The sequence below is a fragment of the Elaeis guineensis genome, chromosome 14 (genome assembly GCF_000442705.2).
Source record: "Elaeis guineensis isolate ETL-2024a chromosome 14, EG11, whole genome shotgun sequence".
Taxonomy (NCBI): Eukaryota; Viridiplantae; Streptophyta; class Magnoliopsida; order Arecales; family Arecaceae; genus Elaeis; species Elaeis guineensis.
Window position 1 is genome coordinate 52,478,091 of NC_026006.2, and position 20,106 is coordinate 52,498,196.

The 20,106-nt window shown below is 35.3% G+C and overlaps 1 protein-coding gene across 1 annotated transcript; it reads right to left on the minus strand.

The window, feature by feature from the left end:
• Positions 1 to 1,661: 1,661 nt before the first annotated feature.
• On the minus strand, positions 1,662 to 17,556 carry LOC105057589 (T-complex protein 1 subunit epsilon). The gene is made up of 9 exons (XM_010940237.3): positions 17,191 to 17,556; positions 15,765 to 16,083; positions 11,573 to 11,921; positions 11,019 to 11,151; positions 10,877 to 10,929; positions 7,704 to 7,806; positions 4,534 to 4,700; positions 4,344 to 4,457; positions 1,662 to 2,039 (listed from the first exon to the last, which is right to left on the minus strand). Exons 1-9 carry the CDS (start codon positions 17,387 to 17,389, stop codon positions 1,869 to 1,871), a joined length of 1,608 nt encoding a protein of 535 aa, XP_010938539.1. The 5' UTR covers positions 17,390 to 17,556; the 3' UTR covers positions 1,662 to 1,868.
• Between the last annotated feature and the right edge of the window lie 2,550 nt (positions 17,557 to 20,106).

Here is a 20,106-nt window from a genome sequence, read left to right on the forward strand (position 1 = left end):
TGTGCTCTCGCACGACCTAGGCGCTCCAAGTCCATTTTGTGCTACCGTGATACCAAAAATAGAACTCCATGCAAATAAAAAAACGATGACTTCTTTTTTTGGATGTGGCGGTGGTGGAGGCGATCAAACAAGCGGTTCCTCTAGAACCCAGGCATATAGGTATCAAGTCCAAAAAGTTGGGTTTGCAAAGCTATATATATATATATATATATATATATATAACCTTTTTTAGCTTACCACCGTACAGAACCTTCAATGCAAACCTAGAAAGCATAGAGGTTTAAAAAAAAAAAAAAATTCTCAAACGCACATTGGAACAAAATGGCGCTGCTCATAAATTGAGTTTATTATCTAAATAATATTTAAAAATTATTTATTAAATAAATATTTTTTAATTTATTTATCAAATTAATATAAATTTATAAAATATCATTTGAAATAATATTTTTTAGTAAAAAACGTCATTTCAAATAGTATTTTATAGTATCCATGTCACCACCTCTTCATCCCACGTGGATCATAAAAAAATTATAAAAAAATAAAATCATCGTTTGAAATGATATTTTTAAAAGAAAAACGAAAAAAAAAATCATCATTTCAAATGATATTTAAAAAAAATAAAATAAAATAAAATAAATTTTAATTTTAAATAAATTTTAATTATAAAAAAATAAAATAAATTTTAATTTTAAATAATATTTTCAAAGTCCTTTAATGCCCCCAAAAAAAAAAAGAGAAAAAAAAAAACAAACAGAAAACTAATCCGATGCCTACACCATATCGTATCGATGCCTTACCGATCTATACTGTACTGATCCATACCGCACCGTACAGACACGAATCTATATATACGATATAATGCAGATACCAACCACTCAATACGATATGGTTTGGACCGATATAAATCAAAACGACATCAGTACTGATCGGTATGGAGATGATACGAATTAATTTTCTGTATATATTTTTTTTTAAGAAAATCATTGAAAAACTTTGAAAATATTATTTAAAATTAAAATTTATTTTATTTTTTTATAATTAAAATTTATTTAAAATTAAATTTATTTTATTTTATTTTATTTAAAATATTATTATAAATGATGATTTTTTTTATTTTTTATTTTTTTTTTAAAATATTATTTGAAATGATAATTTTTTTTATTTTTTTTAAAACACCATCTAAAATGATGATTTTGAAAGACAATCTTAATTTTTTTTTTTTTTTTGATGATCTACGTAAGATGAAGAGATGATAACGTGGACACTATAAAACATCGTTCGAAATGATATTTTTCATCAAAAAAATATCATTCTAAATAATATTTTATAAATTTATATTGATTTAATAAATAAATTAAAAAAATATATTAATTTGATAAATAAATTTTTTTTAATATTATTTGGACAACAAACTCTCATAAATTAGACTAACAGTTCAAATGCGGGAAACGCTGATGGACATTAGGTTCCCAGCCATGATCATAGGTTATGCCTGCATCAGCTACATGATGGCTACAATTTAATAATAGATGACGGCGGAACTCGCCCTCCATCGGCCATCCAAATATGAAAGCTTTACAATTACAAAATAGATGTCCAAATATGAAAGTTTTTAAATTCAGAAATGGACGTTGAAATACTGTACCATTGAAGCATCCAAGGAACACAATATAAATTGTTTCTTTTCCATGATGGCCCACAAAGTTACAAGTCAATCTACAAATCATAACCTCAGAACAAAAGTTGCACCAAAGCAAAATCAATCAGTTTCCGACACCAAATTCACGTAACAGTAGCGTTTCTTGCCATGTAGTGGATTCTCATGAAAGCATAATTTTGCCCACAAAAATTTTGGCTCTCAAATACAATCAATAGTCAGATGGGGCGATAACGTCATCAATTTTCAAAATCATTTTCACCACCTGTGTTGCCAACAAGATCTGCTGCTGTTTGCCTATCAGCGTCTCAAATACATTCTGCTGTTGCATGTTATTAGTCCCCACATCATTACAATCTATGCCACAATATGGATTGTTCTCCTGCACAAACCATTCAAAAAAGGCTTAAGAACCGCATGCAACTCTGCGAGCCATAATACACCGATCCAAAATCTACGCAAAATAAGACAACTGGCACCTGTTGACAGAGTTAATTACTACGAAGACATAAAATGCATAAAGAGAAAGCTACCAACAGAGGGTTCTATGGAGTAATTAGATGCCCGGGGTTGCTATAGAGGGATACCCCGCCAATATAACAGAGAAAACGAGAGGAAGGAAGAAATCTGAAGGAATGAAAAAGACCAGAGACCCGAAATTCCTAGAAAAGGATTGTAAAGTGGCCTCTGCGTGCTCCAATTAAAAACAAATGCCCAACATCAATCAGTTTTGTGGTATAGTTCTTGTGGGAACCTGTACAGGAGTGTATTAAGTCTCACATCAGTTGTGTACTAGAAGATGTTGGATACTCATATAGAGCTAAGAAATCCAAATAATACCTTATAACTAGTCCTCTCCAATAAGGTTCCGGGTTACTGTGATATTTGAGCGGACTCAACCCACAGCCCACGTAAACTAGGGGACATTGTAATATTGACCATAAGTTTGCAGTAATTGTAATCGGATCTTTGTAATTAGACCTTAGCCCGACTGGACCCCTAGCCCATCTAGTATCAGGAGGACCATATAAGAACCGATGAGGCATGCATTTAATCCCACATTGATTATGCACCAAAGAGATCTTGGCTCCTCAAAAAGGCCCACAAGACCCAAATAACGCTTCTGGCTAGCTTTTGTAGGTGAGGTCTATGGTTGTTACAGTATACTACAACCATGCTAGCCAACGTACATTCAGAGCAGGACATTCATACACCCCCTCAATTATTAAAAGATACTTTGCATTGTCTGAAACAAATCTGAATCAAAGTGAAATGAGATGGTATACATCCCTTATTGGACTTCTGCAAAAGCTATGAAGGATGGACATGGTCACGGGATATAGATGCAACACAAAATAGATACATCGATAAAACAATTCTTTAAAAAAAAATATATATATATATATATATATACTACAGAGCTAGGAGAAAACAATACACACATCAAATATATGCAAAAAAGAATACATGAAACATAATGGGTTATCACAATATAGTAACTCATACTACATATAGCAACATCAATATCCACAAACTCCCATAAGTTATCGTTCAGGTAATACAGACCAGAATCCAAAATAATAACATCATCAAAAACTCTAAATAAACCATCATTATTAAAACGTCAACATTCATTAAAACAAAAAAAGAAAAAAAAAATCCCAACATCATTCTCCTAGACATCCATGAAGCATCCAAAGCATATATTAGAAAATACTTCGAAACCTTTTTTAATCAATAAAAAAATTCAAAGATTAAGAATCCAAAGTATGTCCAGGCTGTATCAAAATCAGGTATTCATGTTTTCTAGAGCAAAATCATTGACTTCACTCATGGAATTTCATGCTCACATTTATCATTTATATTAAATACAAATTAATATGGATATATCCAGACAACCAGACAAAAGTTTACAAAATGGGTTTTCACTGCAACTCCTGCCTGTACTTTTAAATCTTGCCAACTATACTGCTATTCTTGGTTGTTCTTCCCCTTTTTGCGGCTTTTCAAGGATATACAGAATATTGAACCGACAAAACAGAAGCTAAGATAGGGTCATGAGGATGAAGATGAGGTCTGCATCTCAAATGGTAGTAAATTTAAGACTCTGAGACTTGGTCCTTAGTAATACTATTAATGTATAAATACTTTATATGCTTTTTTTTTTTTGATAAAATACATGCTGTTAAACTGTGGAAAATTGAATGGTTCATACAGCAGTACATTCTGATACAAAAGGTACAAATTTTTGAAGTAGATCATACTTGTGACAACACAATAAAAGCTGGTATTTCTTAATGTGCAAGCAATCTTTTCTAAGTCTTTGATTTTTTCCCTACTTGGTTTCTGCTGCATTTTTTCTAGAGTACCTTCAGTTTTAAAAAAGGAAAAAAGGATTATACAACTGACCATAATCACACCATATTGATTTGATACATACAGTTAAAAAATGACCTATATCGATGTATAGTACCTCCCATCCTAAAATCAGATACGTGCATGGAATCAAAAGTACGAGAAGACCTGAATCATGGGTTTCTGGCTAAAACATAATGAGTTGATAAATTATCATAAAACAAGGATGGCACAACAGAGCACACCTTCTAATAAAGCATAGAGAGTCTAAGCCTTCAATCATCTCATACAGTAGCAAAACTAGTACAAAAAAGGTAATTTAACAACAAACCTTGATTTGCTGAGATTTGACTGCGGTCAAAGTATTAATAGGTTGGAGGCCACTGTTCTCTGCCAGAGCCATTGGTATAGAATCTAAAGCTTCAGCAAATGACCTGATAGCGTACTGGACATATAGGACAATGGGGAAGCTTAGTTCAACATGTATCAATAAATATTTGAAAAACCCAAAAACTATCTACCTGCTCAACTCCAGGGTATTTATCTGCAGCGGCTTCAACAGCAATTGAGCAAGATATCTCAGCCGAGCCACCCCCATAAACAATGGAATTGTTACGGATCAGATTCCTTGCCACACATAGCGCGTCATGGAGACTACGCTTAGTTTCCTCTATCATCATTTTGTTACCTATTCAATCACAATTGAAAATTTGCATAACTTAGCTGCAATATTTGCTCAAGTTTATCTCGCTTGACAGCAACAGTTCGAAAGGAATTAAGTGGATCATAAACATATGTTTGGAGCAGAATATCAAAATCCATAGACAGAAGCAGGCATTACTCACGAAACTTTCCAGGTGTACCAGCACATGTGGGTGTGCCTGTACAGATCCCCCCCCCCCTTTTTCTCTCTCTTCTACAAAAGCAGTACCTACTCTCCAGAATCATTTATGTGGTTCACGTAGATAAACATGCACTACGCACATGTACTCACACAAACATATATTATAACAGAGTGTTAGATGGATTATGTCATTTGAAGTTCTACAAGCTGGGCTGGCTCAATTGAGCTACAGGCCTTGCTACTAGTCTCCACACTAGCTGAAAACAGCATCAAGGCCAGAGCAATCAGATCAAGCTACACAAGTTCACGTCAGTCATATTTACATCATCAGACTAGAGCTTGGGCATACATACACACATTAGCTTGCATGCATGCATGTATATAAAAAACTTAACAAGATGCCCTGCATGCTACTTCTTGGGCATGTGAAATTGACATGAACATCATATTCAAAGTCTTTTCCAGTTTTCCCACATAAAAGGGGCCACCATGTAGCACAAATTTGAAAAGGTTTAGTAGAAATTCTAGTAGAGCTGCCAACTTAAAATCAAGCCGGTAAAGACTGGAGCTTAATTCTAGGCCAAGGAAAATTTACACAAGAGATGTTTGTCAAAGAACCTAAATCGTCAATTCAAGTAGGGAGATCAGCCTTTTATGCATTTTGCTAGAAGTACACAATCAAGAAGTCACCCTCAAAATTCGTACAGACCTGGAACCGACAAATTGACAAGGTTTCACATGGGGAACTACATACATTTTCAAGGCAAAAATCTTAATCCAAAGAGTCAAATTGAAAGATAACCTCAGAGCATACACTAGCTAATTGAGAGCCCATTCTAAAATAGTTTTGGCAGAAAAAAGAAAAACAATTTCTTCGATGTAAACATATATGCTATTGTTCAGGATTTTCTGAACCGATGCCTAACAATGATTTTAAGAGCTACTGCTGTGGCTAAGAATCAAGTCAGATGGACTTCAGTGTGGAGATTACAGAGAAAAGAAACCAATGATATAAATCTGTTGGGATATTCGTTGCGGTCCAAGCCAATCTTACATACTGCGTGAACCATGAGTTTTGGCTTGAATGCACAATCATTCTCTATCATCCCCTCATCATGCAAAGGAATGTGTTGCACTGGTACTTCAATGGTTGCATAAGAGAATAATGTTCTTCCAATTTATACAGTATGGTCAAAGAACAATGTGTCACATAGCAACACAGATACAGCAGTGTGGCATAAGCAAATCATCATACATGCATGGATATATGCACATATATTGTATACATACATACATATATATAAATATATCATATACGAATATGACAATGTCGATGCATGTATTTGGTGGTATATAACACAACTTGGTGGTATATAACACAATGGAGGGAAAAAGGGAAATAGCTGCAACACACAAGCAGCCATATACAAATCTAAAATCCAGCAAAACAAATTAAAAGGTGCAAGTCTTTTGAGTGGGAGCATAGCCAAAATTTATACATCACATGGAAATTGCAAGACTTCACCAGTATCAGCTCAGATGCTACATCATTGAAGAAAAGTCATGTTATCCCCAATGAAAATCTGAAAATTTGCTTCTTTGCATCTGGGTAAAAAATGGAATTTTTTTGCCAATTTGCAACCTCAACGTCTTGGCAACAACTTTAGATTTTTAATATGCATAACCAGACACTACTCCTAATGTTGACATCATGTCAAATGCTGCAAGAACAGATGTAGTTAAAAACTGACTCCATTGGTGTTGAGTATTGAATTTGGTAAGATTGATGTGCAGCATGCTGTCAAAGATTTCCTGCAAGAGCAATGGCAACTAGTCACATCTACTTAACTGTTAGTTTGGTTCCCCTATTACAAGAAGTTGTAAAGAGCTTACCAAGGGGGAATCACGAGCTTCAGTGAAATAACTTGTAAGTGGTAACCATGAATTGTAAGTTACATATAATCATGCAGCTCTAGTATCCAAAAATCCTACACAATGGATGTTCATTTAGTGGGGCCAAGAGCAGACATAGGAGAGGATTCAAGTGCAAGAGCGGAAAGTCATGACAATAACCAGATCTATTGATAAAAAGAGCAAGAAAGTGTGCTCAAAGAGTGGGTTCATATGCAAGATTTCAAGATACTTCGCATTGAGTATGGCACCTTAAGGAAGAAATAGCCAATTGCTGGCTAGCAAGCTAGGGGTGTGATTTCATCCTCAACTATGCATAACGTTTATGAATTTGGTTACTAGTTCATGAGCTTGACTGCCCAAATAATTTAGAGTTGGGGGAAAACTAGGAGGTGAATAGGATGGGTTGGGCCCAAAGTGGGTGTGGGATTTAAATGTCACACCCAAACCTGGGCCAGCCTGGAACAGGTCCAGAGATACCAAGCCTGAGCCCAACCTGACTCGGTATAATTTTTCAAGTCAGTTGGGCTCAAACAAGGCCTCTATTCATGTTAGACCAAAATCTTAGCCCAGAATGGTTCAAAAACAGCCGGGCTAACTAAAAACTCACCAAATTGCATTTTCAGGCTAAAAAGTGCAACCCAGTTTGGTTTTTTCCAGGGCAAGTTGTCAGGGCACTCAGCCAGCCCGGCCCAGTAACAGCCATGGGAAAAGATTTGCAAATCATAAATGTTCCAATATCATAAATTCATATATCAGTGATTTAATGGAAAGAAAAACAGTACAGAAGACCATGCATATGGATAAATTCCAATTAAGACTCATAATGAGCCAGTAATAAAGCATGTTTGGACGTTACCTGAAATGACAAGGCAAATCAACATTGGACAGTCATAAATTTATTTAAAAAGGCAGATATGGACTGTATTTACATACCACCACGAATGAATACTGTTACTGCCCTTGAGTTTGCACATTGCTCAATATACAACATCCGATCCTTCGTAGTTCCAAATGATTTTTCTCTAACTAGTCCAGCCTGGTTAGTCAAAACAAGCAGAAAATGATTCTCTCAGAATCATACGCATGCCAGTGATAAACTAAGACTACCGACAATATTTAAAGGGAGAATGCAAGAAGGGGAAGAAGATTCGTATGGACAATGTAATGGTGAAATGCAATAAAGGATCCACCACCATCCCATGTCTATAGCACATTATGGACCAAGTTGCCCGATAACATGCTCATATCAGGAAGCATATTAACTCTATAAGATCCAACGACTGAGTCTAAAAGTTAGGTTAATAATTGTCCCTCAAAATGTCACTAATCTACCAAATGATCTATGTTAAATGTATGCCAAGGGGTAGTTTTTCAAGTGGACTGGCAAACAACATCTTCAGAACCTTCTAAATGGTGATGAATTGCCAATAGTTGGTGGAAACAATCCAAAGAAGCTGATGAAACACTGCCTAGTGAAAGCAGAAGTTAGCAAGTTTATCAAAACAAAATGAGAAAAAGAAATCTTGGAAAAGTTGGAAGTCTCACTGGCAAAGCTTAAAAAGGATGCATCTAGAGCAACCTGAATTCTAGTTGTTCCCATGCAGACAGATATGGATTGCTTTAGCTCTAACACTAGCATTTCAGCATCTAAAGTGATATACAACATGTTGAGAAATTGTGAGAAAATATTTGATAAAACCGCAGTTGCATTGGATGCCGCCCCTCAAAGGAATATATGGTAAAAGACGATTCACAGCAAAAACATATAAAGTTGATTGCGTGTAATATGAAAAATAAAATATAAGCAACCATCGGTAATGCAGAAAGACATCCACAAATGAGGAAAAACTTCGAAAGGAAAAAAAAAAAAAAGGAAGTATAAAGCAGATGATGTGAAATAACTTAAATCGATTAAACAAGATATAGTATGTTGATGACTTTTCATAAATAGTCCAATGATTTGAGAACGTGGGAAAACTCGGATTTATCTGAAAACTTTACTATCGTATCTCACGGATCTCAGGTTGAGTACTGGAATTTTCTATTTTAGATGCTGTTGGAGATAGCATAGTATTTTGTGCTGAAATTAACTCCCACTCATTCTATGAGACTTGCATTCCGTACGTACAAGGCTATGAAACAAAGAAGTATTCGATAAAGGCTATCACCTGATGAAATAATAGGGATAAGGGAATTAAACATTCATTTGTTTGACATGAAATATATTTGTAAATGTAAATCTAATATTTTTTCTTCCTCGAGAATTTTAATCGAAGTGATCATCTTCATAATAACTCTAGAGGAGTTGTTCATTACACACTAGGGTCTTGCGTTACAACAAATGCATCTATCTGTAAATATAATGCATCTCTTATATAGCTTACATGCGTACACACATACTATGTCATGGTGAAACATAATCCTATCAGCAAGATTTGAGCCCACATCCTATCAGCACAAACCAATGATGGGCAATCAAAATTAAAGACTTGGTCATCAAGAATGACTAACAAAATTTTAATAATAGAGTTTATCTATACATGCCTAGCTAATGCTTTAATTGTTTTGGCCTACCAAACATAGAAATGAGAACCAAAAGAGATATGTGCTAGCCTATTTCTACATGTCTTCAACAAAAAACAGACTGATTTTATCCCCACGTGCTTTGAAGCAAAGCATGCTGAAAAAAAAAAAAAAATCCATGAATTATTCACACTCCAAGGGTCAACCAAAGCATTCTGTTTATCATTCAGTGGTTCGCGAATGGACTGCGAACTGTTGTGTTAGTCATGAATCTTGCAAATAAATCCCAAGATGATAAACTGTTCCATGCTATATTTCGTCGCAAAGCAAGTTTGCAGCTCACCAACAGGTGGATGTGGCGAGTTTTAAGGAAGCATGAAAAACAAATTAAGGATGGGAGGATGCAAAAGAACCTAGCACTGGGGAAGTAGAAACACAGTAAAACAAAGAGATCTCCACAAAAATGTGGCTAAGATGTGTTTGCACAAAATATTTTGATATTATTCAATGAGAAAAAGTAGACTGGCCTCACTTCTCAGTGTCCCAATGATATTAGAATTTAAAAGATTTATGATTTTAAAATTTTATTTCGCTAATCCTCTCCTCTCATTCAACTCCCTCTACTTTTTTTCTGAATTTGAAAATCTTAAAACCTTATCTTTTAAAATCTCTTTTCTAATTGGATTAAGTATACTAATTTAAAATATACAATGTACTCTAAGATATGAAAATATATAAATTGAGAGAATTATTTATTTAGCATTTTTACACATAAATAATTATGCCTTGACTTTTATTTATTTATCAAGTATTCAATCTCTGAATTTCTCCCAAACTTTCCCTGAATTTGCCTTTTTCCAATTCCGAAGGCTTTTAAACTTATGGAATTGTTCCTGAATGCTCAACTTGTGACTATGCTTAGGGAAACATTATCCATGACTTTATAAAACAAGTCATTATTCACAAGTTTTACTAACGGTATTCTTTATCTAAAGAGTACATATTAATACTTTACAGTTTTCTAAATTCTCTATTGTTAGTAGATTTAGATTTTAGACAATTGCTAAAATTACCACCAACATGTACTCTCATATTACCTTATCGACTCAAATACCATTTTCTAGTTCAATTTGCTTTATCCAAAAATGCTCCAAATAAAATGCCCATACGATTTACATCAACTTGGTCTGAAATATGCTTGAAAGCATATCTAAACCAATAGAATGAGAGAGCAAAAGTATAAAACAAGTCTGATATTCAGGTCATCAAATTGCTGCAGCCCTATTGACTTTAACCTAGTCTTATCCATACACTTTGTGGTTAAACTGTTAACCAAGTCGTATCTACCAACAGACCATCCAGAATTCAGTATAGCACTTTGCCTCACTCTACATGAAGCAACTTAATTCTCCACCAAGGTGCCACCGATTGAATACCAAATGACTTCAATCATCAATGGCACATACACCAGAGAGCATGATGATTTAAAAAATGTTATTTTGGGCTTCAAATTATAGCTGATAAAGATATGATAGAAGCAAATGTAAACCCTTTATGGTAACAAAAATCAAAATAAAGCATACCCTTCCTAGCTTTTCAGGTGTCAGTTCTTGGAATCTGGGAACTATTCTTGCACCTGTTGGAACAGCCAGATCATTAGTAAACATGAAATACTGTCTTTGCAACATCTTTACTGCCCAGGAAGAACAAAGCATTAATGCAAACCTGTAGCAATGGCAATCAATTCCAACTCAACGCCACCAACCCATCTGACAGCAGGCAAATTCCGATGCATCAAAAGATGGTTTGCTTCATCATCAAAACCCCATTGACAAATAACAAGGGTTGCACCAACATCCTGTAGGGATAAGAACAGAGATAACTAAATAAAAATGATTTCACTTTTAAAAAGAAAAAACATACATAATGGTTCTGCTTTTCATATGTCATGACTCTATGAGACTTTCTCATATTAATGAACATGAAAGAATTTAATTTTTTTTTTAAAAAAAAAAAAGAAAGAACTTTGAAATCTCTAACAAAAATGAAGTCAAGTAGAATGGGGAGAAGCAAACAACTGAACAGATTAACACACAAGATCAGGTTGACTGCATCTGGATGAAAGTAATCATACAATGGGCCACACAACGATATAGTTTGAACTACAAAACTTGTACTACTGGCACAGCATTAACATTCTGAAGGTTACTTAGATCAATTCCATAATGGGTTCTAGTTTCAAGACATTAGATTGGGCAAATATTATACAGTTCATATACCTTGCATTTTTGAACCATATCATCAAAGTACTTCCGCTCTTGCTGACGTAAAGTTTGAAATTTCTCCACAGTGTCAATGTCAACCTTATGCTTTGTCTTTGGCTTCGGTGGCTCAAATGGACAAGTCAGAATAGCAATTTTCGCATCTTCAATTCTCTTCGGCATCTGAGGGTGGCTCATATCCTTGTCAACAGTTATTCCATAGACAAGCTCGGTATCTTCCAATTTTCCTCCAACCTTCCCTTCTACCTTTATCAAATCAAGGTTCACATCTTTCCTTTCTAAATCTGCAACTGCCAGAACTGCCTTAACAGCAATCTCAGCTAGCATACGCTTGCAACGATTGACACTGCACCATGACCAAAGTGAACTTTTACAAAACACAAAAGATGATCATAGAATTACAGAACAAGCAATGTGACAATTAAATTACATATTATGTTATTACTCAAAGCAGAAATTGTCTTTTAAAATATTAATACAAAATCGGGCTTTCTCCTTGAGCAAATGACATGTTCCCAAATTTTATAGATACAATATGCTTTGAGTGTAGAAATGCTTTAAGAGTACAAGGGAATTCACAAATATGGATAAATCTCAACCCAAAACTGTGAAATCTTACATCAAGGATAACCTTATATCATAGATATCCTAACGTGAAATATGAATCTAATTATGAGAGATATGACTGAAAATACCTACGAAGAATAGGAGCACTACTCGAAGTCAGTGTCCGAGTGTAGAGTATGATTAGATGCATTCGCTTACAATACGGTACAGGAAAATTCCAATTCAATAGCAAACACCAAGAAAAATAGATAGGAGAAAGCATCAGATGACAGGAAAACGAGCAAGTAGAGACTCTCGACTGCTAGTGACTAAAGATTTTTCCCACTAAACAACTTGACAAAAGCAACATCAAGAGATGCAGCACACTGCTGAGGGTTCACAAATGCTGTCCATGTTTTCTAAAGTGTGCAGGCTAGGTTTGCAAGTAAAAGCAATAAAGACTAAAAGAATGCAAATTTATATTAAGTGGCATTCAAGGTTGTTGCAGAAGCAAACTAGAGATCAATTATATACAGCAGAGTAAAATTGAAGAGAGAAAAAAAATATCCATTATTGGGGTTTTGCATATATACCCCTGCATGGGATATTGCATATTTACCCCTTAAAATTTACTATATATATATATATACACACACACACACACACACCCTCTTTTTATCCTGTTTTTGCAGTGGAACACTTATCATTAATTTTTGCAGACAGTGTGAATAAGTAATTATTTCAAGTATAGAATCACTATATTTTGCATCAATACCCTAAAAAAACTCATGTAAAAAACAACTCTTCAAAAAGCAAGTTGAATATTACTTTTTTTCAATGATATTAATGCAAACAGGTAATGGAGTCAATTTACATTTAAAAAAAAAGATACATGTTAACACTCTCAACCAAAAAGATAACAGTATGAATTGAGGGTATATATGCAAATAGTGATTTTTGAGGGGTAATCATAAAATATCTTATATTTGCAAGGATATATATGCAAAAATCCCATTATTATTTCATGGTTTCTCTATGGAATTCCATTAAGAGAATATATCTAGACTAAGGGCAATCAGATATGTAACACAAGTCCCTCCCCTCAGGTAGCTAGAATTTCACCAGTCTTCTCTTAGGTATCCTACACTCGAAATTGGGACCCCAATCTTCACACAAGGATCCCAAGGCATCGTATCTTGGAAAGGCATCCTTGAAGTCAGGAGAAGGAATTTAATAGAAATTACACCACCAAAAAAAAAAAGATAAACTCCCAGTTGAGCACTGAAAACTTGAAATTTCAACTATGTTTGGACTCCATGGTAACCGTAGGACCCCTAGAGTCCTTTGGAGTACCAAACAAACAAGAAAAACAACAATAGACAAGATAAACTATTCCCTATACTATAATCACTTCATATATATAATTTTTCTCGCAGGGGGGAAGTACCTTACTTCCTTTCTGCTTTTCACTCAAAAAAACAATAGACAAGATAAATATTGGCCAGAATCAGTATATGGTCTAAATGGCAAACCATAATTTTCTTTTAATTCTAAAAGCTCTTCAATAAAATGGTATACCGCAAATAGATTCTGATTTGCATAGTTCTAGAGGCATTGAAGGGCCTACTAAGTTAACTCATAGATCTTATTTTATACCTCAATTATCATGTATGATATTTGATAAATCATATCTTTGGTTGCTGCTTGCACTTGACCAACTAGGATTGCTAGCTGGCTTCTAACTATATTAAGATTCTGAGCCAACTTTACTAATTTACAAGTCAACTAAGGAATCAAAGCACATGCTCAGCTATTGAAATTATTGTGCTGATGCAGAATTAGATGCCTATTTTCAAGTGTATTTAGACTCTGAGTTAACTTTGAAATTTACACATCAATTAAATAAGGAATCAAAGTACAAACTGAGATACTGAAATTATTCTACCCTAGAATTTCACGCCTACTGGTCAAGTGTCTGAATGCACATCCTCGGGCACAAAAAATTATCTAGAGAGCCGGACTAAAACTCAAATCACCAATATAGAAAGGACTAGAATATGATAATTAGGATAAAGAACCTATATTGCAAAATGTGCAAAATATGAATTGGATTTAAAGATAAGAATATAGAATCAGTTTGACTTCGATGTAAAAGGAATAGAGTTAGCTCCACATGAATGCAAGTTGATTTGCATCAAAGCTAAAATGAAAATTTTGATTTATTTCATTTTTTTTGCCTGAAGATGAGTCTAAACAACGTCAAGTATGCTCAAACAAAATTTAAGACCTAAATCTATGACAGGCATATTTTTAGGTTCAGCATTTCTATATCCATGTAGGTCATGCATTATTACTTTCAAAGCAGCTGCCCTCTTGATTTCTGGTGTATGTAAGTTATATTTCATTCAGTTCTCTTGTCATATATATTTTTAACATCTTCAATGAATCAAGTTTTACTTCATTCATGTTTATAGGTTGTATTTCTATGAGAAATCCTAGCAGGCAGATGTGGGGAAAACAGGTCTTTGCCAATGCTCGGAGTTCCCAAATTATAGCCAAGTAAAATATATTCATCCTGTTTAGTAATAGTACATGAGACAAAGTCAGTGCATTAAGCTCATCTCTTGTTTTCATCATATTCAAAAATGAGGCATGATTAGATCATTATGCAGAGTGTAAATTTCTATAAATCGCAAAATGGATAAATCTATCCCCCCCCCCCCCTCCACCAAAAAAAAAAACCTAACATCACTTGTAATCATCAGCAAAAGTGATGCCTGATTTAGTGTTTTGACTTGAATAGAAAACGATTATGAATGGCATTGGATTTTAGTTTGGTAGGAAAAATTTCCTCCAATATTCCTTTCATTTTCTTCCATCCATCACCCTTTGAAATCTTATCTTCCCCTACCCATGTAATAATTTTGTATTCTCTTAAATTAAGGCATCCATATCTTCTCTAAACTGCCCCTCGTTTTATTTATTGGTATTAGTCTACGACTCGACAGCATTTTTCACATTACAATATAAAAGCTGCATAGAAAGAATCATCAAGTCTCTTGTTCTTCCTTTAACATATACTTTTTTTATAATAGATCTAATCTTTTTGCCATAATAAGAATATAACAATCCAAATTCTTTATTTTCTACAAAGACACTATGCATGCTTTGGTCGTCAAATCACACTTGTGTAGCAGGAAGATAACTGCAAGTCCCTATGATTTCTTTATATGATCAATGAATCAGATATAAGCTTCGACCAGCAGATCACAGAAAATGCATCAGGCATAAGATCACATTGTCCTAATTGTACACATCCTTGGCATTGTGATCTGAGAGAAACTTGAATAAGAAAAACAAACCAAATAATAACCATCTGACTGACTGTAAAGCAAATCAGAGCGAGCAAGCGAGAGAGAGAAAGAGAGAGAGATTTCAGTGTACTCATAGTACAATATGATGTATAAATATCGATATTCAACAAATGTAAACTCAAAACTCATTGAATATGAAAAGAATCAAGATAACACATACTAAAACAAGAGAACTGTAAATCATTCTGCTTTTAAAAAAAATGAAAGAAAATGTAACAACTAATTGAGCTTAAAAAATTGAAAGAAAAACTAGCAACTATCGAGCTTACATCTTCGAAGACAATGTGGTCATGCAGGTCTGCACCAAAGGTTCAATATTACCAACAGTAAATTCAAATTTCTGGGATATGTGTTCAAGATGTTCCACAGCTATCCTAGAGGCCATCTCATAGCCCTCTGCAATCCTAATAGGATGAATGCCACGTTCCAGAAGCTTCTCAGCCTGTTCTAGAAGTGCACCAGCCATAACAACGACCCCTGTCGTACCATCACCAATTTCATAGTCCTGACTCCGGGACAATTCCACCATCAATTTTGCAATCTGGTTATCCACATCCATCTGCTCCAGGATTGTTGCCCCATCATTTGCTGTCCATGTAACACAAAAAAGCATTCAGGATAGTGAAGAAATTGGAAATGAGTCTGATATTTATGGATTACATCATGTTGTCATAAAACCATTAACCTTCTTAACCAAAGGAACTATTGAATGATAAGGTGGTCTTTCAAACTAGTCCCATCTAGTTTTAAGTTTTGAGAGAACTCTTCCATACAAATTGTAATGGCACTCCTACTTTGTGATAATTTTCTCCCTTGACCTTTAGAAAACAGGTTACCATCATTACAGCCTCCCCCAGCCGCATTACATTACTTTTGAAAGTCCATCACCGGTTCGCAGGGACCAACCCAATTTTTTTCCAAGTTTCATGATTGTCATATGTCAAGAAGGTTTCGGAGAGGCACTGCAACATCTCCCATCCTCTCTTACACCAAGAAAATTGATAAAACCCTAGAAAGTCACATTAGTCCATGACAGAAACCCATCATCTCACACATCCCACAATTTCCATCTCTCATTTCCCCAAAAATTACCATCCAAATCCATTAATCTTCCTTAAATCCCAATAATCCTCAAAACAGAATCTCAACTGAAAAAAAAAAAAAATGTTTAAGGAGAAAAGTAAAGATCAATGGCAAACAAAATCTATCAATTACCACATCTCCCGATCAACAATTGATGAAAATCCTAACTAGAGCTGGAAACCTACACATAAACCACAAAACACCCAAAACCGCCATCTTTCCCGCTCCCCATCTCTTCTTAACAGCATCACTCAAACCCATTATTATTTTCCAAACTCATTCGTCAACCCCCAAAGCCATCCATAACGAACGGTGGGGCAGAAATACCCTTAAATATTTTTTTAAAAAAAATTGCTACAAAATACACCTAAAAGACCGACAAAAACAAGCATTTTATTCATTCTCTCCAATCTCCTAAAACCCTAGCTAACAACCCACTAAATCCATCCACACAAACATTAAAAAAGAAAAAAATAATAAAAAGCCGTTTTGCTACTAGATACGCATCAAAAACAAACAAAACGACTTCTTTCCTTCATTCTTTCCAACTTCTTCAAACCCTAAATGCAAACAGAAATCAAACGGAGAAAGGGCAATGGACGGAGCACTGACTGATTGTGACATCACCGTCGGGGCTCTGGAGCATCTTGTCCATGCCCTTGGGGCCAAGGGAGGTGCGGAGGATCCGAGCGACAGCCTTCCCGGCCGAGATGTTGGCCTTCTGGGCCTCCAAGCCCCTCAGCCGGCTCTTCTGCTCCTGCTCCTTTAAGATGATGAAAGGCCTCCCGTACTCATCGAACGCCAACGCCATTCTTCTTCTCCTTCCACCAAACCTCCTCAGAAGAACGAAGAAGAAGAGAAAGAGCAGAGCACGAGGCGGAGACCGCGACCGCCGCAAGGGGAAGAGAGCAACGGGGAGGAAGCAGCAGCTGGTTCCGGAAGAGAGGAGAGAGTGGTTGCTTCCTTTTATCAGGGCTTTTCCCTTCTTCTATTATATACCATCTAGGGCTGCAAACGAACCGGGTTCCAGCTCGGTTTGATGACTGGCTCGTTGCGAGCGGCGGAGTCAGACTCAAGACTCAAACTCAAACATCTGTTTTGACTACGCACGTGCAATCCACGTGGGAGGGATGGCTGTGAATTCCATCTACTTCGTAGTTTTTGTTCCAAAACTTCAACTAAATGTGATAATATATGAAGAGATTGACACATATCCTTCATGTTTTTTTTTTTTTTAAGGAAAAAAAGTGTGTATTCACAAGTAAATTACAAAAATAAACAGTTTGAATGGAGCCTCCACGCATACAAGATCAGAAAGTAGCAGAGGAGGCTCAGTTCCAAAATAAGAAAGAGAACCACAATGACAAAGAAGCAACTAAGATGATGGATCCTTGCAATTATACACCCAGGTATATGACATATATGGCTACTACTATAGCTGACATCAACACCGAAGAAATAATAGACTGAGTAAATGATAGCAGGTGCTGTTCCCGAAGCAATAAGCTTATATTGACCATTCAAAATCAAGAACCAATTGATAGCAGGCTTGGTTGATGTAGAATACTCAAGTTATCAGCTGAGTTGAGTCCTAAACCTGGAGATGAAATATAGAAAACCTATCCTAATGCTAGCATATAACATGAGCACTGTCAATGGAGTGGAGGCGCTGAGGAAATAAGAGCAGGAACACCAGGGAGAAATACAGCCTTGGGAAATAGATGCTGTAACATAGCCCAGATTTGCAATTGACATATATACAATGATGAAGAACACCTGTAGCAGTAGATTAAGTATGGGAACAGAGAACCATTGACATAAAAACTAAAACTTCCTGATAGATAATGAAACCGACAGCATATAATAGTTGATGAATTTCATGTATCATGGCTATGTAGTGGATTGTTGGTGAATTCATGAATTTGCATTGATGATAAATCAGCAAAAAAAGATATGAAATCAGTTGATCCAGATCGGCATAAACCGAAATCGCATGCAAGCAATTTAATGTTAGTCCCATCTCATGGAGCCCATGATGACAGCAAAAGTCTTTCAGCAAGGATAAATAAAATGAGGACATAGCATTAAAAGAACCTGACACTTGAAGAACATATCCCTGTTTGGCACACTTGAGAAACCTGGCATACACTTGGAGAACATATCCATGGCACATCAGACAGCACTAAAAACTGGAGCAGAAGAAGCGAAGCAATTGAAACAATTAAAAAGATATCATCCCTCAAGTAATGATTGTAGTTTATATCTTCCAATTGCATTGATGTTTCCTGTGAAGGCATTGCCATATAAAAAAGGATAAATATGTAACACAGCAAGATAAGCATCTCAAGATTTTAGTGGAGGAGAAGTGTGTGCAACAGCAATCCATATGTAACAATAATATCTGATGATCCAAGGTATATGATGACCCATATCCACATAGAGCCTAGCAGTAATGTATTGAAAAATTCTTGCATTGACAGCAACGATGAAGATGAAGATGCTAATGTGAGATAACCTCATACCACCCAAAGACTAGTTGTATACTAAAATTATTATATAATCAGTATTGATTGAAACCCAAGCAATGAAATCTCCTTCTGTATGATATATACCTTGCAACAAAATTAAAAAAGAAAGGTCAGTAAAAAAATCTCCACAGTACTGGTGGGATTATTTCCTTTTTTCATCCTTTTTTCCCCTACAAACTTTCCTTATTCCTTTTCTTTATTTTTTTCATTTCATTCTTTTTTCTTCTTCTTTTGTTTTCCAAATTCATAACACTCCCCTTTACCATATCTATTTAATTTTTCACAACTTTTTTTGTATTCATTCTGTATTCTTCCATTCACCAGTATACTTATCCCAAGTTTCTATATACTCTAAACGCCACTGAGGTGGATTGAGAATACTCCACCAAAACATAACTGCTAAAACGATTTGGAGAATTTGGATGTTGTCTTCTACTCCCATAACTCCTAAATAACAACTAGCAGACATAAATAGCAGCAAGGATACTGAATGTGAGAACCATGCCAATGTTGTTGGATATACTCCCTTCCGAAACCATAAGAGCGCTTCATTGACAAGTAGCTAAGGATTTGCATGTACCTTTGCCATGAATGATTTGAACCATAACTATTTGGCAATCCCGTAACAATCAAGTTACTGTGAGACACTTCATTTTGATCAAGGCCCATCCCTTCTTTTGATGTTTTATACTTCTAGTTCTTCCCACTTAATTGGATGGAGCGCCACCCAGTGCAATCATAACAATCCTTTTTCATGACGGTTGGATATTGAACATACATAACATAGCAGCAAATATAATAAGGGTCATGCATTGATGAGTCAATCACGAATAATGTGAACATTACAAGCATCTACAATGAGAAGATGCAAATAGTGATAATCTATTTCATGCATCGATCTCCATTGAAAGTGACCATCAAAAGTTTTATTGGCAATAAAATATACTACCTGGTTTGCCTCACAAAAGATATGCTTTACCTTGAACAAGAAACTTGAAGA